This window comes from Melopsittacus undulatus, chromosome 9, assembly GCF_012275295.1.
Source record: "Melopsittacus undulatus isolate bMelUnd1 chromosome 9, bMelUnd1.mat.Z, whole genome shotgun sequence".
NCBI classification, from domain to species: Eukaryota; Metazoa; Chordata; class Aves; order Psittaciformes; family Psittaculidae; genus Melopsittacus; species Melopsittacus undulatus.
Genome location: NC_047535.1, coordinates 41706696 through 41731889, shown reverse-complemented (window position 1 = coordinate 41731889; position 25194 = coordinate 41706696). Strand labels below are relative to the sequence as shown.

At 54.6% G+C, this 25194-nt stretch overlaps 3 protein-coding genes across 3 annotated transcripts; 2 read left to right on the top strand and 1 right to left on the bottom strand.

The window, feature by feature from the left end:
- The first annotated feature begins 408 nt into the window (after positions 1-408).
- HMCES (5-hydroxymethylcytosine binding, ES cell specific) lies at positions 409-6214 on the top strand. The gene is made up of 6 exons (XM_034066557.1): positions 409-643; positions 3037-3180; positions 3445-3564; positions 4063-4223; positions 4580-4772; positions 5167-6214. The coding sequence occupies exons 1-6, from the start codon at positions 461-463 to the stop codon at positions 5371-5373; spliced, it is 1008 nt and encodes a 335-aa protein (XP_033922448.1). The 5' UTR covers positions 409-460; the 3' UTR covers positions 5374-6214.
- A 1472-nt stretch (positions 6215-7686) lies between these two features.
- LOC117436667 (histone H2A type 2-B) lies at positions 7687-9900 on the top strand. Its single transcript, XM_034066181.1, has 2 exons — positions 7687-7690; positions 7763-9900. The coding sequence occupies exon 2, from the start codon at positions 7828-7830 to the stop codon at positions 8206-8208; it is 381 nt and encodes a 126-aa protein (XP_033922072.1). The 5' UTR covers positions 7687-7690; positions 7763-7827; the 3' UTR covers positions 8209-9900.
- Positions 9901-12412: 2512 nt separating this feature from the next.
- Positions 12413-13811, bottom strand: H1-10 (H1.10 linker histone). Its single transcript, XM_005145835.3, has one exon. The coding sequence runs from the start codon at positions 13718-13720 to the stop codon at positions 13058-13060; it is 663 nt and encodes a 220-aa protein (XP_005145892.2). The 5' UTR covers positions 13721-13811; the 3' UTR covers positions 12413-13057.
- Between the last annotated feature and the right edge of the window lie 11383 nt (positions 13812-25194).

Here is a 25194-nt window from a genome sequence, read left to right as displayed (position 1 = left end):
GCCCCTGTGTCCAACCTGGCCTTGAGCACTGCCAGGGATGGGGCAGCCACAGCTTCTCTGGGCACCCTGTGCCAGCGCCTCAGCACCCTCACAGGGAAGAGCTTCTGCCTAAGAGCTCATCTCAGTCTCCCCTCGGGCAGGTTCAAGCCATTCCCCTTGGCCTGTCCCTACAGGCCCTTGTCCCAAGCCCCTCTCCAGGTTTCCTGCAGCCCCTTTAGGCACTGGAGCTGCTCTAAGGTCTCCCCTTCAGGAGCCTTCTCTTGTCCAGGCTGCCCCAGCCCAGCTCTCTCAGCCTGGCTCAGGGCAGAGCTGCTCCAGCCCCGGCCCTGCGCCAGCTCCCGGCCTGTCCGGGGAGGCGGAGCCGCTCCCTTCCCTCCCGGCCCCGCCTCCCCGCGGGGCGGAGCCTGGCCCCGGCCCTACCGAGGCTCTGGGCCCGGTTCCCTCCGCTCCCCTCGGCGGGATGTGCGGCCGCACCGCCTGCTCCCTGACCGCCGACAACCTCCGCCGGGCCTGCACCTACCGCGACCGGCGGGGCCGGCGGCGGGAGCCCGAGTGGATCCGCGCCGAGCGGTACCGGCCCTCGTACAACAAGGGCCCGCAGTCCAGCGGCCCGGTGCTGCTGTCCCGTCGGCACCTCCAGCAGGTACGGGCCCTGAGCCCCCCTCCCGCACCGGGACAAGGCCGCTGCGCCTCCTGCGGGGTAGGTCGGGGTTGGGCCGGGATGGGGCGGGGGGTACCCGGGGTAGAGCCGCGGTCACGGAACCGTGCAGTGGTTTGGGTTGAAGGGAGCTTAAAGCTCGTCCGGTTCCAGCCACAGGCAGGGACCCCTTCCACTGGAGCAGCTGCTCCAAGCACCTGTGTCCAACCTGGCCTTGAACACTGCCAGGGATGGGGCAGCCACAGCTTCTCTGGGCACCCTGTGCCTCAGCACCCTCACAGGGAAGAGTTCCCAGGCTGTGTGTGTGTTACTCCTGTAAAGAATTCCCGGCTTCCCTGGCCCCTCTTTGCTCAGTGTGTGTGTGGCTTGCGGTGAAGTTCCTCATTCCACAGGGATTTGTGTGCTCCTGAGGCGGGGGGATTGGTGCCACACTGCAGGCAGTGCTCTGTGTTCTCCCAGATTCCTATGTAAGTGGTTACCTGTGGCAGGTTTCCCCACAGTGTCTGTAGGTGCTCGCTAGGTTTCCTCTGGGTTTCTGGGGCTTTCTCCCTTCACAGCGCTGCTGTGTGCAGGTCATGGGGGGAGAGCAGAGCCAAACCCCTCAGCTCTGTGCTGTGAATAACGGTACCGTGGTGCTGACTGTGTCCTGGCGAGTTTCAGCCTCTCCAGAGCCTGCCCACCCAGTATGACCAGTACGGCTGGCCTGGGTTCCGCAGCAGCAGTCCTTCTCCTTCCTAGCAGCTGCTGCAGGGCTGTGTTTTTGACTCCAGCCTGGGAACAGCGCTGATAACACTGATGGTTTTAGTTGCTGCTCAGTAGCACTTACCCTGAGCAAGGACTTCTCAGTCTCATGCTCTGCCAGGGAGGAGGCAAAGCTGGGGGGGGAGCAGGGACAGGACCCCTGACCCAAACTGACCAAAGAGATATTCCATACCACAGCACGTCATGCCCAGGATAGAAAATGTGGGGTTGTCACCCAGACAGCCTGATTTGCTGCTCGGGTCAGGTTGGGTATTGGTTGGTGGGTGGTGAGCTGTTGTATTGGGCATCACTTGTGTTCATTGCTTTCTTTTCCCCTTTCAGATTCATATTCTCTGCCCTTGTTATTCCCCTTATCATCATTAGTGGTGCCAGCAACAGTGTTATACCTCACTTACTGGACAGTTCTTGTCTCAACCCATGGGGTTCACATTCTTTCCCTTCTCCTCCCCATGAGCAAGCGGCTGCGTGGTTCTGAGTTACCGGATGGGCTCAAACAGTGACAACGGCTGTTGCTGTGTCTCACTTGGTTTCCACATGAGAGGGTGCCCAGTGAGCTGCGGCTCTTCCATGCTCAGTGGGGCAAAGCTGGGTTCACTGAACTGACCCCCATGATCTGGGCATCCCTCCTATCCCCCTGCCCTGCCTTGGGGTCCCACATCCCTGGCAGTGCTCAAGGCCAGGTTGGACACAGGGGCTTGGAGCAGCTGCTCCAGTGGAAGGGTCCCTGCCTGTGGCAGGGGTTGGAGCTGGAGGAGCTTTAAGGTCCCTTCAACACAAACCATTCTATGATGATTCTATGATTTCCCCTTAAGCAGTCAACAAGCTCCTGGAGCAGAGGGACGTGGGGTGGGAGGGTGACAGCAGACACCAGCAGCCACCCCTTGTCTCTGACCGTGTTGTAGGATGCAGGCTCAGTGGGGCGTGCCCTTTTTCCCACTCCTGAGCTGTGGGAGGCTGTGGAGGCTTCCACAAAACATACCCATCCCTATATACATGCACCTATAGCATATAGTGCTATATACACATAGAGATATATATAGATATATAGACATATATAGAGATATATATCTGTATACATATATAGCTATATATTTACATATATAGATGTATATACTCATGGCCGTTCTTCAGGCCTCGGTCCCCAGCCGTGTGCTGCGGGCAGAAAGTGAGAGCGAGCTGGGGGGAAGTGAAAGCCACATGCAGTGTCCGAGGGCAGGTGCTGTGCAGAGCACAGGGTGCCAGAGCCGAAATCACGTTATTCAAATGAAGGTGAGGTTTGCACCCCTGGGACCTCGCTGTGAAGAGGGAAGCACTGAGGACCCCAGTGCCAGCCCCACAGGGCCGTTAGTGTGCCCAGAAGGAAAGCCGCGTTCGGTCCTGCAGGGGCCAGCCCCACTGAGGCTCTGGGCTGCCATTCGTCCCTGCTGTGCTTTGTGCTGAGCATTAATTTATACAGAAAAGCCTTTAACAATGTGCAAAGGGTTCCAGCAAGCGGCTGTTTCTGCATGATGGGGGGGAAGCCTCTTCCGCAGGGCTCCGTGAGGCCCCTCTTGGTCTGTGGGGATGCTCGTGGTCCCCATGCCGTGGCTCTGACTCCTCTCTGTCTCCTCCACAAGGATGCTGACTCCTCTGAGCGGGTCCTCATGGACATGCGCTGGGGCCTGGTTCCCTCCTGGTTCAAACAGGACGACCCCTCCAAAATGCCGTTTAACACCTCCAACTGCCGCAGTGACACCATGCTGAGCAAGGCCTCCTACAAGGTGAGCTGCTGCTGGCTGTGCGTCCAGCCTGGGGAGATCCTGGAGCCAGCAAAACCAGAGCTGGAGCATCTCGCTGGCGAGTACCAGTCCCTGTTTACCAGCTGCACAGGGATGAGTCCCTGCACGGGGGCTGGTTTGAAAGAGAAGAACTGAAGCTGCTGGTGAAGCACCTTTGATCACAAAGATCAAAGCGGCTGAGCTGGGTCCCCATCCTCCCTCGCAGCCTGCCCAGTGCCACTGCTCACCCCTGTGCTTTCCCCCCAGGGTGCTCTGCTCAAGGGCAAGCGCTGCGTGGTCCTGGCTGACGGCTTCTATGAGTGGCAGCAGCAGAGTGGGGGGAAGCAGCCGTATTTCATCCACTTCCCACAGACCAAGGACACCGTGGTACGGGATCCCTCACCCCTGCACCCTGCTCAGAGCCCTGCTTCCTCCTGCTGGAGCCCCTTCCCTCTGCCGGGCCCATCCCTGGCTGTCTGTGCTGAGGCTCGGGGCTGTCCGCTGCTGCGGTCCCGGCCTGGGAGGGGAGCAGCAGCAGCAGCAGCAGCAGCACGGTCAGGGTCAGTGCTCTGCACTGCTGTGATTTGCATGGGGGTGATGTGTGGCTCAGGGGACCGGGCTGGCAGTTTCGCTGCCTCTTTATTTGCTGAGCTGCAGACGGGTGTTGGGAAGCACGGGAGGAGCGGCTCTCCTGCGGGACAATGAGGCTCCTGCTTCCTCTCCTGCAGTTACCTTGAACCAGGAGAAGGGCTCCTGGAAGCCCTCAGATGAGCTCAGTTCATCATTTAGGTCTGAGCTGTTGTTCTGTCACAGCTCCCGCCGGTCTGTGGTGCTGCAGCTGCCTGTGGGTCAGCTCTGACGGGCAATGGGGCCTCTGTCCTGCAGGCTGAGGAGAAGGAGGGAGATGAGGAATGGAAAGGATGGAGGTTGCTCACCATGGCCGGGATCTTCGACTGCTGGGAGCCACCGGTGGGAGGAGAAGCACTGTACACATACACCATCATCACTGTGGATGCTTCCAAGGACCTGAGCTTCATCCACCACAGGCAAGTGAGAAGGGACAAGGGGTCTGCAGGGCAGAGAAGGAAGCTGTGCCTAACACCGGTCTGGCAGCAGGCAGGGAGCCCTGCCTCCTCCTGATGTCCTGGCAGAAAATGCAGCATCACCAGCTCCTTTGGGACCACTGGCTGATGCCCTTTCCAGATGTCCTGGCTTCAGCTGTAGCAGTCATTGCTCTCCTCCTCGGTAGCTGGTGCAGTGCTGTGGTTTTGACTTTAGCCTGAGAACAACGCTGCCAACATGGAGGTTTTAGGGTCTCCCCCTGAGCTGCCAGCGCCTTCCTAGCTTACAAGCCTGGCTTTTGCCCCCCCATTCTGCCATATCTGACTGTCTCATCCCCTAGGATGCCGGCCATCCTGGACGGGGATGACGCCATCACAAAATGGCTGGATTTCGCTGAAGTGCCAACCCAGGAAGCAGTTAAACTCATCCAGCCCACAGAGAACATTGTTTTCCACCCCGTCTCCACCTTTGTCAACAGCATCCGCAACAACGCACCTGAATGCCTGGCACCCATCGAGCTGGGAGCCAAGAAGGTGGGTGCTGGTGGGGGAGAGCTTGGCCATGGTGTCCCTGAGCAGGGGCAGTGCTGGCTGTAGGCACGGTGCTGGCTGGAGGGGCACAGCAGGCAGCGTGTGCAGGGCTTGCCTGTGCTCTGTGCAGGAGTGCAGAGCCCTGAATTGATTCCCTTCCCTCCTTTCTGGGTGAAAACCTTCACCCAGCGCCAGGGTTTCTTTGCCAAATGAGGCAAATCCCATGTGAAATGGGGCTTGGGACAAGCCTGTTCCCAGCAGCCGGGGAACCTTCTGCAGATGTGGCTGATGGCAGCAGGGCCGATGCTCCAGCCTCCACATCCCACCCGGGACCAACTCCCACCTGATGCCTCTCATCTCTTTCTGATGTCTCTCCCACTGCCTTTTGTCTCTCCAGGAGGCCAAAAGCACCCCCAGCAACCAAGTGATGCTGGGCTGGTTGAAGAGCTCCCAGGAGGGCTCTTCCCCGAAGAAAGAAAACGATTTGCCCAAGGGGAGGAAGCAGTTCAGCAACAGCCCTTCCCCCAGGAAAACCAGTGCAGGAATCCTGCAGCAGTGGCTGGGGAAGGAGGGGCAGCCACCTGCCAAGAAGCACAAGGGTTAGGCCCAGCTGGACCCAGGCATTCTTCCTCCCCCTGCTCTCCTGAAGCACAAGGAATGGTGTTTTTGGGAGGCTTTGTGGATGGTGTTGAGATCCTCAGAGCCTCTCAGGTGTTGATCCAGTGCTCTAGGTTGTTGTCTCTGTTCTCGGTGTTTTGTTAAAGGCTGGTGTTTGTCTTTAAGGGTTTTGGCTTGCCCTGGTGCTGATGGGAGAGGATGTAACCTGCTGGCCTCCCTCCAGCCACTCACTTGTGCCAAGCACAGATAAACCCTGAGAAGCATCTGAGCCTGCCAGGGAGGAGTCACTGCTCCCTCCTGACAGTGCTCATAGTTCGTGTCTCTTCTGTTCCCTTTTACTTTGATATCAAGCTAATGCCTCTTTCTTTCATTCCTTATTGGTTCTGTACAAACTCCTTTCTAAAGCTCTCGCCCTCTGTGGCACTGAGGAGCACGCACTAAACACCAGGAGGAAAGCCCGGAGTCATCCCATGCTGCAGCACGCGCATCCCTGGCTCCAAACCCAGGAGCTGTGGGAGGGGAGCCCGGGGCTGGGAGCGCGTCTGGGTCACGTTGTTCCTGCAATCATTTGTTAATGGGATTTGAAAGCTCGGGGCGGATTTTCCTGGTCTGCACAGGGCTGATGCTCTGGCTCACACAGGGCGGGCAGGGAAGCTCAGCTCCCCCCAGTGCTGCTGCACAACAGCGCTTAGGTTTGAGGTCAGGGATTTTGTACCCAGCCAGATGTTACAGACCAAAAGCCTTACACGGTGGGACCCTTGGTGGAAAGCACCGATTCACTGCTGTTGGAAGCAATAAAAGGGAGTTCACTGCTTCACCGCACAATACCCTGCTCTGTGTGTGTGTGTGTGCCCCTTGCCCACCCCAGCCCCGTTCTGCAGGGAGAGCCCATCTCTCCCCCCTGTCTGCTGAGGGGGAGGCCAGGTACCCACTGCTGAGCTCTCAGGGTACCAGCAGGGCCCTGTTGCTGGACCATTTCCATTTGCCACAGGAAAATATGCCCTGGGGATTTATTCTGGGGCTCCTCTTGTATGATCTGTCCCAGGGAGCTGCAGGGACGGCTGGGGCTGCGGCTCCTCCCTGGACAGGGACAGCAGCGTGGGGCAGCAGGACAGGGACCCAGGGAGTCCCGAGTGCTCTTGGAGACAAATCCATTCCTGAATCCCTCATGAGCCCAAAAGTTCTCCTGGCTCATAGGAAGCTGGGGTGGGTTTAGGATTTCCAGCCAGAAAGCCTGTTGCTGACTGGCTCCTCAGGACTCCCATGGTGACTTGAGGCAAGAAAGTCACTGCTCCTGGCACAATAAAGAGGGTTTCAGGTGCTTGGGGCTGTCACCTCCGTGTCAGGAGCCCTGGGGCAGGTTTCTCTCCCTGCCCCACCATCACTCCTGGTGAGCACCTCAGCTGCCCTGGCCTGGCCAGTGGTAGCTGCAGTTCAGGCTTTTCTGAAGGTCATCGACTCAAGTTCATTCCAGGTCTCCAATTGCTGTGGAGGAAGCAAAGATGCTGAGCACGGGTGGGGGGTGCTCACCTTATCCACTCTGGGGAGCATCCTCCTTCCGCTGGGGATGCAGCGGCAATGCAGACACTCAGGGTACAGATTATCTCCCTCCAGGCCTGAGCACCAGCAGCAGCATCACCAAAAAGAACCCTTAAGCTGAGGGTTTAATGAGGAGGTGTTACTGCGGACCTACAGCACCTTTAACTGGAGCCTGGCTGCTCGCTCAGCGCTGTTTGCGGTGGTTGCTCCTGCCTGGTGGGAGATGACAGCAGCAGCCCGGCGTGACCTGGCACCAAAACTGGCTGGGGAGTAGGGTTTCCCTTTGATGGATGATGCTCTGGCAGGGAGGGCACCGCTCGCTGCCGGCGAGGGGGATGCTCCATGGGGGGTTCCCTGGGTACCCTGGCACCATCCCAGGAGCGGCTCTGGCTGGGGAGGGGACTTGGCCAGGGCAAAAGGGGCAGCGGGGGGGGGTTGCGCTGCCGGAACACCCACCGGGCTCCGGCCAAGGCCCCTCCGCGGCCCTGGCGCTGCTGCCGGGTGTGGGGGGGCTCCGGTGCGGCCGCCTGGGAGCCGGGAGCGCCCCGCCGAGAGCTGCCCCGGGCTCCGGCCCCGCAGCAGAACCGGGGCGCTGGGAGCCCTATGCAAATCAGGGATCGGGGCAGCCACCAATCAGCGCCGCGCCGGCCGCGGCGGCCACCAATGGGAAGGGCGGGCGGCGGGGCGGGCAGCGATATCCGCGGCGCGGCGGCGGCGCGGCTGTCAGTGCGGCGGCGGGAGGCGCGCAGGGCGGAGCGGCTGCGGTAAGCGCGGAGCGGCGGCGGGCGGGGATGGCGGGGCCGGGCATGGCGGTAACGGGGTTTGTGTCCCCGCAGGCGCCGGGACCGGCAGTGCGCGGCGCTCCCTGCGAGGCGGCGGCGAGCGGCCGCTGCCTGCGGCCATGTCGGGCCGGGGCAAGTCCGGCGGCAAGGCGCGGGCCAAGGCCAAGTCGCGCTCGTCGCGGGCCGGGCTGCAGTTCCCCGTGGGGCGGGTGCACCGGCTGCTGCGCAAGGGGAACTACGCGGAGCGGGTGGGCGCCGGGGCGCCGGTGTACCTGGCGGCCGTGCTGGAGTACCTCTCGGCTGAGATCCTGGAGCTGGCGGGCAACGCGGCCCGCGACAACAAGAAGACGCGCATCATCCCGCGGCACCTGCAGCTCGCCATCCGCAACGACGAGGAGCTCAACAAGCTGCTGGGCGGCGTGACCATCGCGCAGGGCGGTGTCCTGCCCAACATCCAGGCCGTGCTGCTGCCCAAGAAGACACAGAGCTCCAAGAAGTGAGCGCTGCCCCCTCAGCCCCCCCACCCCGGCCCCCTTCTCACCACTGTCCCCCCTCCCCATGGGGCTGGGGTTCCCTTTCCTATCCCCCAGCCCGGGCAGGGTGCTGAGCCCCGGCAGCACCCTGCCAGACCCCCACTAGCCCCCAGCCCGGGCTGCGGCAGGGTGCTGGGGGAGGCCAGGCCCTGCGTGTGCCCCCATCCTGCCCCTCTTCCCTCTGGAAGTCTGGAGGAGGCAGCTGGATCCCAGCGTTCAGCAGCGGCAGCACCCGGAGCTGTAGGGTTGGGGCACGGTGCGGAGCTGCTGTGGGTGGTTGTGGCTGGCAGTGGGGTGGTCACAGGCACCCCCGGATGTTTCCCCCCTCTGCCAGCACCGGGACTGTGCAGGCTCCCCCCCTGCTTCCCCTGCTCACCCCGGTGTGAGGCTGGGACTCGACGCTGCTGTCTCCCCCCCCACCCCCCCCCAGCCATTCCCCCCCAGCCTCACTGCAGCCGGGAGGCAGGGGCTGGGGGTGTGAAAAGCAGGAAAAGTTTCTGGGCTGGCGAGAAGTGAGTGCTCAGCCCTGCTCCTGGTGAAGCTCGTGCATCGCCCGCTGCCGACAAGCTCTGCTCCTATTTATTTTATTGCCCCTTATTTCGGGTCCCTCCCTGCAAAGTCACCTTCCCCAGCACCCCCAGGCGGGAGCCGCAGGGTCCCTTGCGCCGTGGGTGCTGCTGGGCTGGGGTGGAGGCTGCGGTGACAAATCCCCTCGGAGAGCGTCGCAAGGTCAGGCGGGAGCGGGAGCTGCCATCTTCTGCTGTGGCTCCATCCCTGCCTCCCGCCGCCCTTCGCCTCGCCCGGAGCTCCCTGAGCCTGGCTCCGCTCCCGCAGTGACATTCCCGTGTCTTTCCTTTCTGTTGGTTGGTTGTTCCGCACTATTCCTGGTTCTGGGAAGTAAAGCAACGATGATCTCCGTTAACTGTAACCCTCCATGGATTAATGGGTTTTAACCCCCCTGGAGTCTGTATTGAGCCCATTCCCGGCTGGTGCCGTGTCTGTTTCCCGGCTGTGTGGGCTCAGGGTGAGCATGGGGCCGGTGTCCTGCCCATGGCACCCGGGATGGCTGGTGCAGAGGCAGTTTGCCCTGCTTGCATGGGGGCCAATCCTCGTGTGCATGCATCAGTGTCGGGCGATTGGAACCTCACAATGTGTTTTTTAAGTAAACAGCAAGAATGAGCATTCTCCTTATGTGCTGTAAGTAGCATGTGTTCAACCTCTGAATCCGCTGTTAAATCCTGTGATGAAGTAACTTGCCCTGGCTCCACGTTTGTTATTATAGAGTAGCTGAACCTGGTGCTTCTCAGTGGGTTTATGAAGGGGTTTTCACTCCCGTGTGGAATATGTTGTGCTGATGCGGGTGCAGATGTGTCCCCTGGTATGCCCTGACCTTGGTGGGGTAGGGGGTGGCCAGCACGGACCCCAGGATCCCTCTTCCCCCTGGAAGTGACTGCTGCTGTGGTGAAATGGGGTATAGGGTTTCCCAGAGCAGAGGTCGATGTGTCTGTATCCCAGTGTCTTGTTCTGTCCCCCTCGTTCCCCCCAGGCCCATGTTCTGTACAACCTGAGTGCTTTGTACCTCTTACAGCAAATGCAGACTTGTGATACTGGAAAGAACAGTGCAAACCCCGTGTCTGATTAAACTGGTTCCCTCTTGAACACTGTCCAGTGTGCTGTGTCTCGTCCCTGCTCCATGCTTGGGCTGCAGGAGCTCTGGTGCAGCTTCCTTCAAGGAAGCCCTTACCTGGCTCTTCTCTTTGCTATGGGAATGTCACGTTGCCTGGTTGCTCTGTGACCAGCACCAGGAAGCCTGAACTGCCCCTGAGGAGTGAGGCTGGACCCAGGAGCTTCCTCCAACCCAATGGGTTCCTTGGCACCCTGTGGGTGACCCACAGGCAAGTAAGCAGAGATGGGAAAAGCTGGTCCTGAAGGGGTGGGAGAGGTCTAGGGATAAGGGGCTGTGTCTTAGTCCCTTTGTTGGGGATCTCCTGGTTTGCTGGTCTGGGGATGGGTCTGCAAGGCAGAGCTCCTCCCTGCTTGGGTTGTGGGGAGAAAGGGTTGTGTGTCTCAGAGAGCTTCCAGCATGGTCAGTTGGGTACTGGTGAGAGCTGTGTGGGGCTGTGGAAGGTGTGGGTCAGGACTGGAGCTGCTGGGCTGGTCTCTGACACCTGCCTTGTCCCAGTGCTGTCCACGGTAAAAGGCAGAAACAGGCTTTAAATACGGGTGCCCTGGGGCAGGGATGGGGATGTGTTGGGGTGCTGCACTGCACCCCCAGGGCTGAGCAGCTCTGTAGCTGTCCCAGCCATGGTGTGGCTCTGCCCATGCTGGTGGGGTGATGCCCACAGCTGTGACTGGGAGCTGGTGGCACATGTGATGCTCTCAGTGCTGAGCCACCTCCACCAGCCACATGACATGGAGCTGGCACAAGGCAGCCCAAAGGAAATCCTGTCTGTCACTGAGTGCTGCTGAGGTGCTTGACCTGCATCACCTCCTGAACTCCACGTGAGCATCATCATCACCGGCAGAGGGAAGGTCATGGTCTTCAGCAGGAAGCAGGAGTGGACTTTGTCACCTTCAAGCCTGCAGCTCCACAGAAGGGTTCTGTGGAGCAGCGTTGCTGGTCCTGGTTCCTCTGAATACCTCACAGCACCAGAGCAGTTGAGTTGATGGAATGTGAATGACTTGGTTGAGTAGAGCATCCCCAGTGGTCCTGGGATCCTGGCGGGTGTCTTTGGGTCTCTGCTTTTATGGGAGCGTGTGCTCTTCCCCTGCCTCCTCATGGGCACCCGAAGGTGGGATCACAGCTGGCAGTGAAGCTGTCTGTGTGTGTGTGCAGCAGCCTCCACATGGCTCTGGTACTGGCTGTGCCTGGGGATGAGACTGGAGTCACTGGTTCCAGGAGGTCCTCGGGGTTGGATTTCTCTCCAGAGCCTGATCCTTGTGGCTGTCAGCACCTGTGGGAGCTGCTGAGGATGCTCCAGCAGCACAGCCCTGGCAGTGTCCTCTGAGGTAAGATGCTAACCCCGAGGTGTCACCCACTGCTTCTGCTGTCCTCACCTGCCCAGTTCCTGCCTACAGGAAAGCCTCTGGTCCTTTGCAGTGATATGGACCTTGGCAGTGGTTCCCTACCAGTGGAGCAATTTGCCTTGCAGGTGCCCTTGGTCTGACTCCCCGTCCTGGGGAGGGGACACCCCTCTGCCTGCAGCCCTGGGAGCTTGAGGCTGGAGCGAAGCACTGGAGTGGGAACTGCTGGACCTTGCAGGAGCAACCCCTCAGCAGCTTGCAATGTCTGTTGACCAAGGAGGCAATCCCAGGTGTGCGCGGGATTGTGGCAGCTCTCCTGGTACTAGAGAGTGTGGGCAGGGGCTCATGCCTGGGGTGGGCAGCCCCGGAGGTGAGGCTGCAGCCTCCCAGCTGCAGAGCCCTACTGGGCTCTGAGGAGCTCTCCTGGATTCCCTTGCTTGAATGTATTGATGGGTCTTTCTTCAGGGAGTAAAACTCACTTCTCCTGTCCCTGCTGGTGCTCTGAGGGGCAAAGGAGTAAAGCAGCTGCATAGGGTCTGGGACTGTGGCCGTTGCCTGTCTGGGTGCAGCAGCTTGGGAGGGCTGGCAGCAGCTTGAGAGGGAGATGCTCCTGCTTCATGCTCCCCTTTGACACTGATGGAGGTGGCAGAGTGCGATGTGAAGCTGTTCCTGACATCTTTCCTTGCAGCCAGGCTGGCCTGGCCCGGGGCTGACCGCAGCCCCCTGTGAGGTGCGGTGCTGCCGCAGCCCCTCTGCCTGCTGCCTGCCCTGCTGCAGAGCGCACAGGTCAGGCCTTCCCCCCGCTGCCGGCCGAGGGTGGCCGCGGTGGATGCGGGGCTGCAGGCAGCAGCACACGCTGGCCCAGATCCCCGGCAGGGCTTTATGCAACCGCGGCGGTGGGAGCTATAAATAGGCAGGGGGTTGGGTGTGCGGCGGGGCTCTGCCTTCCCGCGCTGCCGCTCGCACCGCACAGCGCACTCCCGCTCCGGGCAGGGCAGTGAGGGGTGCGGGAAGGGGGGTCCCCCCTGTCGGGGGCACCGCAGCCTCTGTGGTTCCCACTGCCGCAGGCAGCACACGAGAGCCGCGTTTTGTACCAATTTATTTGAAACGACGATAAATGAAAAAAAAAACAACCCCCAAAAGTCACCCCAAACCCCCCTCCCCACACGTAAAAATAACGGAAATCAACCCAAAACCGGCTACAAACAGAATTAAAGGCCATTGGCGATGCGCCCTGAGCCCGCGCCCCGCGGACGGCACCTTTAAGAGCACCCGACGCCGCGGCAGCCAATTGGCGACCAACGGGCCGTTGCCATGGCAGCGGGGGCCGGGAGCCAATAGGGGGCGCCGTGGCTGCTGGAGGCGGCGGGGCGCGGCGCGGGCCCCAGCGGCGGGAGCTGGCCCACGTGGCGCGGGGGCGCCGCCGCGCAATGGTTGCCATGGAAACCGGGCGGGAAAAATCCCCGGGAAGCACCGGGGAGGAACGGGAGAGGACGCGGGGGGGGGGAGGGAACGGAACGGGAACCGGTTACACGCGGGGAGGGGCACGGCCGACAACAAAGGGGCGCGATCGGGGAGAAGCGGCGGGATGGGGAGAGCGGGGGATGGAGGAAATAAGGCGGCGGGAAGGGGGGGCTGGGACAGCCGCAGCCCCGCTCACCGCGAACAGCAGCGGCTGCGGAGCCGAGTCAGCAACACAAAGACAAAGCGGGTCCCCTGGGGTCCGTCCGCGGTGCAGTCCGTGCCGCGGGGCTCACAGTCCGGGGGCGGCGGGGTTCCCTGCGCCCCGCTCTCATGCCTTCCTGCTCTTGAGTGCCTTGGGCTTTGCCGACTTCTTCACCTTCTTGCCCCCGGGGGACGCGGCTCCCTTCTTGGTGGCCTTCTTAGCTTTGCCCTTGTCTTTCTTAGTCGCCGCGCCGCCGGCTCCCTTCTTATGGGATTTCTTCTCGGGCTTCTTGCTCTTGGCCGCCGGCTTCTTCTCCGCCCGCCGGGACGTGGAGGCCGCCGCCGCCTTCTTGTGGGACTTGTGGGCGCTGCTGCCCGCGCCCCCCTCACCACCTCCTTCCAGCTTTTTCCTATTGAGCTTGAAAGAGCCGTTGGCGCCGGTGCCCTTGACCTGAAGCAGTGTGTCGTTCTGCACCAGCGCCTTGATGGAGTACTTTAGGTAGGTCCTACCGTTCTGCTGGTCGAACCAGGCCACCTTTTTGGCTTCGTTGTAGATCTTGGCCAGCGAGGAGCCATTGCGCTCGCCCAGCTTGCGGATCGTTTCCACCACCAGCTGGCTGTATTTGCCCGGCTGGTTCTTCTTTTTGTTGTTCTTTTTCTTCTTCGACGGCGACAACGAGGAGGAGCCGCCGCCTTTCGCCTTCTTTGCGGCCCCTTTCTTCTCCGGGGCAAGCGGCACCTCCTCCGCCTCGGTCAGGGGGAGATCGGCTTCTTCCAGCTCCACGGACATGGTGCCGCGGGACGGCGGCGGGCGGGGGCACCGCGGCGTGGCGGGGGCCCGGCGGGCGCGCGCGCTGCTCTCTGTCTCCGCTCGGCTCCGCGCCGCCGCCGCCGCGCTCTGAAGGAGCGGGCGCCGCCGCCGCCGCCCTTTATATGGGCGCGGGGCGGACCACGTTGAGAACAACAACAGCCTGGTCCGCCGCCAGCTCCGACTTGTGCTTCTTGGGGCCCATTCGCGGGGCTCCCGCGCGGCCGCCGGCCCCCCCCGCGCCGCCCCGCCGGTGCCCCCCGCTGCCTCCCCCCCCGCCGCCGCCCCGGCCCCCCCCGCCGCGCTCCGCACCGCGGCCCCCGCCGCGATTTCGGGGGCGCGCCCTCCGCGGAGGAGGCAGCGAGGAGGGGGGCGCCCGGCGCGGGGGCCGCTGCAGCCCCGCCGAGAGCCCCCCCCCCGTCCCCGCCGCCGCCGCCCGCAGCCCAAGAGGGGCCGCCGCGGGGGGGGGGAGGCGGGAGGCGGGCGGGGGGCACGGCGGCGGCGCTGGCCCCGGGTTCTCCGAAGGGAACTAACACAGGCGACGCCCTCCCGCGGCCGCCGGCAGCAGCGCGGAGGCTCCGAGCCGAGGCCGGGGGTCCCCGCCCCAGCCGTGGGGGCCGCCCCCCTATCGACCCCACACCCGCGGACGCCCAGACCGGGCCCCTGAGGCGGGAGCCCTGCGTGTCCGGTGGTTACTGCCCCCCACCCGGGGCGGGCATCGCCCCGCAGCGGAGGATGCGGGAAGCGCTGCTCGTGGGGGGGTCTGGGAGACCCCGGCTCGGTGCAGTGCGGGGGGGCGGCTCCTACCCCCGCTGCATCCCGTAGCTCTGCATGGGCTGGGGGGGCAGCAGCGGTGCTGTGACCCTCAACTACGCCCCCCTCAAACCCCACCGGGGAACGAGGCTTCCCGGGAGGGGGGGGGTGTGCACAAGGTCCCCCCCTCGCAGAGCCCCGGGCCTGGCCCGGCGGGGCCCCTCTGACCCCGTACGTGGGGGGGATCCGTGTGCGCCCTCCGGCGGTGTCGGGCACACTCACAGGGGTGCGCACAAGCGTGTGCACACGCACACACATGAACACGCACACGCACGGACACGCGCACACACGTGCACGCGCACACACATGCACTCACACGTAGGCTCCGCACACTCTCGCACCCTCCCCCCTGCTCACGCACGCCGCGCTGAGCCCGCACAGCGCCGCCGCCTCCCCCCTCCCCATCCCCACGCTCCTCTCCGCCATTTCCCTCTGCCGGGCCCCCCGCACCGGCGGGGATGAGCCCCCGCTGCCACCCCCGTGGTCCTTAGGGCCACCCGCTGGATCCTCCCTTTGCCCACACCGGCTCCTGCCCGGCAGTGCCCCACGTCCCTCCCCGCAGGGGGTGCCCTCAATCACCACCGCTCCACCCCCCGACGAGAGACCACCCCATAGCAGCGGGGTGCCCCCATCAGCAGGGTCCGGACATCCTGTGATGAGTTGTGTCTGGCCCCGGGAGCTGAGAAGTGCTGGGGTGGGGGCACCGATTCCCCCCCCCCCCCGGCCCCCCAGGAACCCCATGGCGTGTGTGTGTGTAAGGCTGTGTAATGTATAGATCCGTGTGTGTGCGTGTGTGGAGCATGCGTGTCTCTGCGTGCAGATCTCGAGCTGTAACCAAATGAAAGCTTGCTGTTCGTCATGGCTGTATGGGGGGGGGGGTCATGTGTGTTATAGACCTGGAATATATCATAGTTACTAGTTACTGTCATAGCTGTGACTGTAAGAGAGGTGTAAGTGAATGCACCCACACAAACACGGGCTGTATATATGTAAGATACTGACATGAACGTGTCAGTATTGCAATCAAAGCTCTCCAGTCGCGGCGTGTCAAGGCTGGCCAGTGATGATGTGCGGATAGACTCCACAACTAGTTAAAGTTGTAAAGTAGGTATGCTTTTATTCAGCGCTGAGGTGCATGGGGATAGCTCCTCCAAAGCATGCACACCTCAGGGTTGTTCTCCCTTTACATTTATTCTCTTAAGGCATACATAGACATGAGGTTGCTCAATCTGCCTATACGTATTTATTATCTATCCCCGCTTTGTATTATAATGAGCCGGAAGGTCCTTTGCACCTGCGCAGTGCCCCTTCTGGTCATGGGCAGGGGTCTCAGGATGAAGTAAATGAGTCTTCCTCCTGTGGGTAGGGGTCTTCACGATGAAGTAAATGGGTCTACCTCTTCTTAAACCTTACACCTTTTAACCTTCAGACATGGCCTCCTAATGGTCGGAGCCCAGTCTTCCTCTCTCCGGCTTATCAGTAGAACCAATCATGTGCTTTTGTCCCTTGTCAGTAGAACTGCATCTGCTTCTCCCCCTCCAGCAGTAATCAATGCCTTGGCAAGATGGCAGTGGCAGGTACATAGCACAGACAATGCTTTTGTTTAAGCAAAGGAATTCCTTTACCCCCCTTGTACAATTTCTCTGTATTACCCCCCTGTACATTGGTTACCCCTGTATCAGTGATGGTCTGTGATGGCCCTTGTGTGTTGGCAGTGTGTAGTGACCAGGGGTGGACCCACATCCCCCCCCCAGCCCCCCTTGCACCCAGCAGTGAAGTGGAGCACACGTGTGTAGGTACATGAAGATATAAATGTTTGAGTAAGAGCCTTGGGGGAGGCCATGTGTGTGTATGTGTGTGTATGTATGTGTATGTATGTGTGTGTGTGTACCTGTGCTTCTCAGATACACAGAGAAAGGGGGAGAATAGCCCCAACACGCATGTGCTCTCCCTGCATGTGCACATGTGCTTATAGAGACACAGTGAGCAAGTCCTGGTCACATACATGTGTCTCTCTGCCATATACATATATACATACATATACACCAGCTGGTCACACACACATACATGCTTTTCTCACATATTCTGTATATGTATATATGTACACACACCAAGGGAGCTATTCTCATGCAATTACTCTTGCTACATATATGCATCTATGTATGCATACATACTAATGGCCATATCTAGAGACATATTTCACACCATACTTATATATATATATGTATATATATCCCCATATATCCCGCTATGTATATAGGCACCTATATACCTATTTCCAGAGAGTGTGTGAGAGAAAGAGGGGGCAGAGAGCACGTGCTGTTTGAACATAAACACCATAGTCCCCCTACACACACACATGTATGGATGCACAATGTACACACATAGACTGAGACAGAGTGAGAGGCCTGTTCTCACACTGCTCTCCCTGAACACCTCTTTGTATGCACAACTGTATATATGTACATGCACACACACTGGGAGAGTGAGTGAACTCACACACAGACCCCCCAGTATATAGCACTGCAGATACACATCCATACTTGTCAATGCACATACACAGTACTCTGTGTATACATCTGTATAGGCATAGATCCGTACACTGTTCACACCTGTTACTCTGCCCTGCTGTCCCTATAGAGATCCACACATAGACCTGGGGTAGGAGCCAGAGCAGTGCTCACAAATGGTTTCTATCATCCTCTCCCTACCCCATACACTTGTGCAGCCTCTGGGTTCCGTAACCATACACATATATATGTGGGTATGGTCTCTCTCACTATGGGTATGTGCAGAGAGCTTTTCTCACACACACACATGTACACTTACATAGACACCGGGAGACCGTTCACCCATACTTCTCTCTATATGCATCTATACATAAGTAATTAGAGCTGCTCATACAAACACACAATACTCTTGCCATATATATGCATATACAGATATATACACACAATACTCCTCTTGCTGTATGTATACTTACGTACCCTATACACACACAGTTTTCTCCATATATATGTATATACAGATATATACACACACAATACTTCTCTTGCTATATGTATACTTCTATACCCTATAAGCACACACAGTTCTCTCCATATATATGCATATACAGATATATACACACACAATACTCCTCTTACAGTATGTATACTTATACACCCTATACACACACAATTCTTTGTGTGTGCATATACCCTATGCACACACACAGTTTTCTCTCCATATATGTGCATTTACAGATACATACACACATGATACTCCTCTTGCTGTAGGTATACTTATGTACCCTATACACACACATTCTGTCTTCACATATATACATATACAGATATATACACACACGATACTCCTCTTGCTGTATGTATACTTACACACCCTACACACACACACACTTCCTTTGTTTTAAACACACACACACGCACGCGCGTGTATATGTGGGGGAGAGCTGTTCATTTGAATCACACATCTATACTGTACACATGTGTGTACATACAGGAGCAAATAGAACAGTCATTACATGTTTATACATACATGTGTACTTAGGTTGAGTGCTGTTCACACATTATCTATTGTTATATATAAATATACACATACACATATACATACATATATATGCACACATATACACATCCATGTTTGCACACACACATAGACTGAGATGAGCTCTTAGGCAGAAGCTCTTCCCTGTGAGGGTGCTGAGGCGCTGGCACAGGGTGCCCAGAGAAGCTGTGGCTGCCCCATTGGTGTCAGTGTTCAAGGCCAGGCTGGACACAGGGGCTTGGAGCAGCTGCTCCAGTGGAAGGTGTCCCTGCCCATGGCAGGGGTTGGAGCTGGAGGAGCTTTCAGGCCCCTTCAGCACAAAGCAGGCTGTGGTTCTGTGCTGTACACAGGCATTCATACTTACAGACACACACAATTGTTCACACACACCTCATTCTCTCACTGTATAAAAAGACGCATTTATACGCATATAATGACAGACAAACCTCTCACACACAGTTGTCTCTTGAGCAAGCTGCAGATACGTATATATGTGCATATATCCACGTATACAGGGTGGGAGTGAGAGGTGCACACAGAGTTCTTTGTTGCTGTGCTCACACACATGGATAAATACTGACAGAAAGGGCGGGGGGGGGGCTGGTCAGACACAGCAGCCACAGTGAGCACAAGTGCATATACACATGTATGCAGGGGAGAGCTCTGCTCTGACAGACCTGCCCACCTGATCTTGCTTTATGTCTCTCTGTGCACATATATGTGTGTAGGGATATATATATATATACATACACACCAGAGAACACACACTTTTCACACACAGAGACACCCTTTACAGCCTCCATTGTGCATCCACAGCTCACAGCGAGCTGCTCACACACAGATACATGGACCGTGCCCTTTGGCTCCACACACGATCCATCTCTTGCTATAGCTATATATTGACACATACACAGATATATGTAACAAAACAAGCAAGAGCAATTCACACACACACATTTTCCATCACTCTTTCCTCCCTACCACGTCTAATCCCTGGGGTGCATAAAAATATATGCATATATCACAGTCTATTCTCTCTGTATGTGTGTGCATAAGTAGAGATAGCAAGAGCCCTTCTCACACACACACTACTCTCTCGATATATATATATGTATATATGAATATAAAGAGGTTATATACATATATAGACAGATTGCTCACACACATACTTCTCATATACACATATATACACACACATATACATACACATACACATGCACATACACAAACACATCTCATATAGACACATGCACATAGATATAGACACATACACAGACACTTATGCGTATAGACACATAGCCATCTATACATATGTGTATATGTATATAGGTATGCAATTCAAAAGAGCACGTACTGTTTGCACAAACCTACCCTGTTGTCTCCCTATGCACACCTCATTATGTGTGTATGTAGAGCGAGCTGTTTCACACCGAACACTTCCCTCTGTGCATACATGTAAGGCTATACACATGGATGTGCTTCCAACATAGCCTGCTGTTCTCACACACGCTTCTCTCACTACGTATATATAGAGTACACAGGGAGCTGCTGACACAGCTGTCTTCCAGTATGTAGACCCCTATATATTTATATACATATAGACAACTATTCACTCACACAGTAACACAGGTCTCTTGCTAGATACACACATATACAGATATACATGTATATACTTAGATACTGGGGGAAGGGGGGCAAAGGTAATACTCTCTCCCCACTCCAACCCAGCCCATATGTACATATATACCAAAGGCTGTTCAGAGAACTGGGCTCACACACAAGACTTTTTTATATATATGAGTTTATTATATATATAAAAATGTATTTATAAATACTTTGCAATCTATTAAATGATATTTCCCATAATATATCATTAATATTAGATATTAATATTATGAATATAGAATTATATAACATAATGTATTACAATTATTACTATAATCAATACCTAGTTATACTAATATAATTAATTAGTGATATAATTAAATAGTAGAATTGAAATGTAGATTAATTATATATTAAAATATTATTAATATTGTTATTATATTACCATTATATTAATATTATAGTCGTGATATTATTTCATATTATTATTGATTATAATTAATAATAAAACTATAAATATTAACATGTATAATATTAATATATTAAAATATATACATATATAAATACATAATATATATTTATAATATAAATGTATAAATCAGTTCTCTCTTGCTATATACACACACATACATAGATACGTGTATATACATAGGTACTGGGGGTGGGAGGAAGAGGTAGCACTCTCTCCCCTGACACCAGCCCATATATACATATATTGAGAGAGCTGTTCAGAGAATGGGTGTCACACACAAGACTTTATATATATATATATAAAACTATATGTTATGTATTAAAATATATGTATATTTTATTTAAATAATACATATTTTTATATATACATGTTTTGTATTTATTTATGTACGTGTATATATATGTATGTTCATGTATATATATAAAAAAAGTATATTTATGTTGTATGTTGTATATTGTATATTGTATATGTACACACACACATACAGACACAGTTGTATAAACTCCATAGCCTATTCCCCCCTTCTCTCTTACCCCCTGTCTATGCGCATATACATACACTGATGCTCACACACACACAATTATCTCTCTCCTGCATAATCTGTGGAGTGCATGAATATATACATATATATATCCATATATATATACAGCCATATATATATTCAATATATATACAGCCACATGTTTATATGTGATATATCCGCTCTTTATGTGTATCTGTGTAGGGAGTGAGTGACAGATGCACTCCCACACACAGTGCTCTGTCTTGTTACAGCTATGCCTGTGTACATGCATGTATATATATATGTACTCATAGCAGCCTTCCAGTATCTGAAGGGATGCTGGTGAGGGACTCTTCATTAGGGACTGTAGTGATAGGACAAGGGGTAATGGGTTAAAACTTAAACAGCAGAGGTTTAGACTGGATATAAGGAAGAAATTCTTTACTGTTAGGGTGCTGAGGCACTGGAATGGGTTGCCCAGGGAGGCTGGGAATGCTCCATCCCTGGCAGTGTTCAAGGCCAGGTTGGACAGAGCCTTGGGTGCCATGGTTTAGTGTGAGGTGTCCCTGCCCATGGCAGAGGGGTTGGAACTGGATGATCTTAATGTCCTTTCCAACCCTAACTGTTCTATGATTCTATGTATATGAATATATAGATGCATACATCCATGTATAGACACAGAGTGGTCACACATCTACTTCTCACTCTTATGTAATCATATATACATATACATATACCTATATGAAACACATATGGCTATACATACAGATGTGTTTTATATATAGCCTGCAGTTCACACACATACTTCTCTCAAGATGTATGTAAGATCATATAGAGAGCTGTTGACACAGCTATCTTCCTATATGTAGACCCTTATATATTTATATACATACATGTAGACAGACAGCTGCTCACTCACACAGTTATACTGGTCTCACTTGCTGTATACACACATATATAGATATAAGTATATACTTAGATATTGGGGGTGGGCAGAGGTAACAGTCTCTTCCCCCTTTGCCTCTGGCCATATATACATATATACCAAGAGAGCTGGTCTCACACACAAGACCTCCTATATATATGTATGTGTGTATATATATATATATATATATATATAGTATACTATATACATTATTATGACTAACAGATACAGTCATATAAACTGTATATATTTATACCTGTTTATATATACATATACTTTATATATATATAAAAATATATAAAGTATAATATATACATATTTATATGACTGACAGATACAGTCACATAATCTTCATGAGTCCTGTTCCCTCCCCTTTAACCCCTGTCTATGTGCATATACATGCACTGATGTTCACACACACAGTCTCATCCCTCCTCTGTATAATCTCTGGGGTTCATAAATACATCCTTGCATAACGTAAGTGTATGTATATCCGTGTGCAGAGAGGGAGTGATCACTGCGTTCATGCACACAATGCTCTGTCTTGTTACAGCTGTGTCTCTATAGATGCTTCTGTATACACAGAGACACTTCACATCTCTTTATACGTACCTGCATAGTGAGACAAAGTGCTGATCAAACACAGGTACAGAGCACATGCGAGCTGTTCACACACATGCAGCATTCTTCCACCACGTATGTATATGTGTTCATATATATATATATGTGCTTGGAAAGGGACCTTCCCACACCAGTTCTGAGAGATATATGTATATACATATATATGCACACATGTATATACAGAGACAGAAAGCTGATCTCACACACACACATGCACATGTGGAGGGGAGAGAGACCCATTCACTCACCTCTCTCCTCATATATACATATATATACATATATACCTATGCATATATACGTATATACATACACATGCACCAAGAGAGCACATAGTTGACACCAACATACACTTTCTATATATTAATATGTATAACTTCATAGAGATTTATGTACATATATATATTAATATATACTTTTATATATTAGAACATATATAATCATAGATGCTCACACACACGGTATCTCCCATCTCTATATGTACTTGGAGATACACTCTCTGCATGTATATACATAGATACTTAGAGAGTGAGAGCTGTTCACACACATACTCACGCTCCCCCCACATGTGCATACGTACACACATGAGCGTGCACATGCACGTGCACCAGTCATACACACTCAGAGTATTCCCATACACTCTCCTACAGATACTTTATTTACTTCTATACATAACTAACCTTGCGTGTGCATTTTCTGTCATTCTCTTTCTTCCCCAAAGAGGGAGAACAAGAACTGCACACACACCTGTGCCCCTAAAGATGCACATGGGTATCTCCTCTCCTCCACCCCATCTGTAACATCTGGGCTGCATTTGTGTGCATTGACCTCCATTTATGTTCTCTGTGTGTGTGTAGGGAGAGAGCAGGAGGGAGCTGCTATTCCCTCTCTCCTAACGCACACACACATCCCATCTCCACTGCATTGGCATATATATTTATGTGTCTGTTTCTTCTTCATTTCCTGTCCCCACCTCCCTCCATCCCTCCCTTGCTCAAAGATGAAGGTAACTAAACCACACACACACACACGCACCCCCTCATGTCTATGGCCTGTTGAAGTACACACAAAATACAGAGGAATATAGAAAGAATAATTTTTATGTATATGTATGTATCACACAGGTGTATATTAAAATATATGGGGGTGGTTGTGTGTGTAGACAGAGAGAAAAGCTCACACATGCACACACACAAATAGAGGCCTCAAAGTATGATAAATTTCAAGTGTGTACTATCATCTCTGCACCTCCATGCACTGGGTGAGAGGTAACATCTATACATACACACACATTCCTATGCATGTATATCTACATCTACACCTACATCTTCTCTGTACCTCTGATCTTATCAGTACCTACATCGATATAAATTCATATTTAAATGTTTAATAGCTATATATGGCTATATTTACATATTGATATACACATGAAATCTATGAGGGCAGCTGTATCTATGTGTGAGCTCATTTTGTCTCCTTCTCTGAATATACCTGTATATGAAATAAACTGTCTGTTGCCTGTGTGTGCAGGGGTGAGCCTGCAACACGTTTGTCTCATGACCAGAAACCTGTGGCTAACCCCTGAGCCCTGGGTTACGAGCCTGTGTAAGAATGCTGCAGCAATACACACGCTCCATGGTCCTGTTGGTGCCCATGTGCAGCAGTGCTGGGCTGCAGGAGTTGGTTGTGCTGTGGGTCCAGCGCAGGCTGCAGTGCAGGACACGTCCGGCCCCAAAACCCACCCGGGTGCCATGGCCAAAGGCTGCTCCTGGCTTTCCCACCTCCCCATCTCTGTGCTGCTTCCCATGCGCCCCCAGCCCTGCAGCACAGATGAGGTTGTGATTCCACAGCTCCCACACATGCCCCGGCATCTCGCACAAGAGAGCTGCATCCCAACCAGCTCCAAGGCCTCCGCTGCTGTCCGGCCACAGCCTTGTGTGGTTGCTTTACCCACGGGCAGGGGCCAGACCCCACCACTTGGCCCATTCAAGGCGCTGGTTGTAGCTGTTCCCATTGCTGCGGGCTGAGGAACCGGTCCCTGCCCTCACAGCAGCAGCTCCATCCTCACGTCTCTCCCCTTTGCCTGCTCAGGACATGGGCAAGGAGCAGAACCAGCCCTGGAGCCGCTGCAGGCTGGGGAGAGCTCAGGGCCAGGCCTCCTCTGCACTGTGCCCTGCAGCACAGCACCCTGCACATCCACACCATTGCTCTGAGGTCAGCACTGAAGTAAAAGCCATGAGGGGCCAGTGATGCTGGGAGTGGTTTTAAGCACCCTGCAGGGACCATGAGCCAGGACAGCTTCTCCAGCCAAAGCAGGAGGTGAACATCACAGTTACTCCTCCCCCAGCTCAGTATGCCCCACAGTGAGGCTGTAACTACAGCAAATGCTTTAGATGGAGAGGGGCAGAAGGTCTGAGCCTTTCAAACTGATGCAGAGGAAGAGAATGGCACCAGCATGCATTGCCATGGCAGAGGAGTGATTTAAAACTGATGGGAGCAGCAAAAGCCCAGTCAAGTGAGAGAAGTGTGATGGGACAAAGCCATAAAATAGAACATAGAGCACAAAGACTGTGAGCAGGCTCTTGAAATAACTGGCCTCATTTCTGTTTTCCATCTTCCTGCAGACACAGGAGCAGTGACCTCAGCCTGAGTTCAGAGGGGCATGCCCAGCATCTAGAAACTAAAGGCTTAACCCTGACTCAGCTGGACCAAGGCAAGGTCCTGACCTGGCTCTAGAATAGCCAAGGCCCTGTTTCTTCCTTCTGAGCCAAGAAGGGCCCAGCCTTCTCCCTCGACCCTCCAAGAAGAGGGGAGCAAGAACTGCATCTGAAAGCCACAGACCTTACAGCAAGGAGGAAGCACAAACACCCTTTCATTAGCAGGCACTGGGATGCTGAAATGGTGGTGAGACAGAGGAAAGAGGCATGTTAGTAGAGGAGAAAAAAGCGAGTCAGAAACAGGAGTAACCAAGAAGG

Bases quoted from the DNA above. Each gene is read 5' to 3' on its own strand.
- HMCES (XM_034066557.1), top strand. From the start codon at position 461: ATGTGCGGCCGCACCGCCTGCTCCCTGACCGCCGACAACCTCCGCCGG. The intron at 3,181-3,444 runs GTGAGCTGCTGC...CTTTCCCCCCAG, and splicing joins TGAGCAAGGCCTCCTACAAG to GGTGCTCTGCTCAAGGGCAA. The intron at 3,565-4,062 runs GTACGGGATCCC...TCTGTCCTGCAG, and splicing joins CACAGACCAAGGACACCGTG to GCTGAGGAGAAGGAGGGAGA.
- LOC117436667 (XM_034066181.1), top strand. From the start codon at position 7,828: ATGTCGGGCCGGGGCAAGTCCGGCGGCAAGGCGCGGGCCAAGGCCAAG.
- H1-10 (XM_005145835.3), bottom strand. From the start codon at position 13,720: ATGTCCGTGGAGCTGGAAGAAGCCGATCTCCCCCTGACCGAGGCGGAG.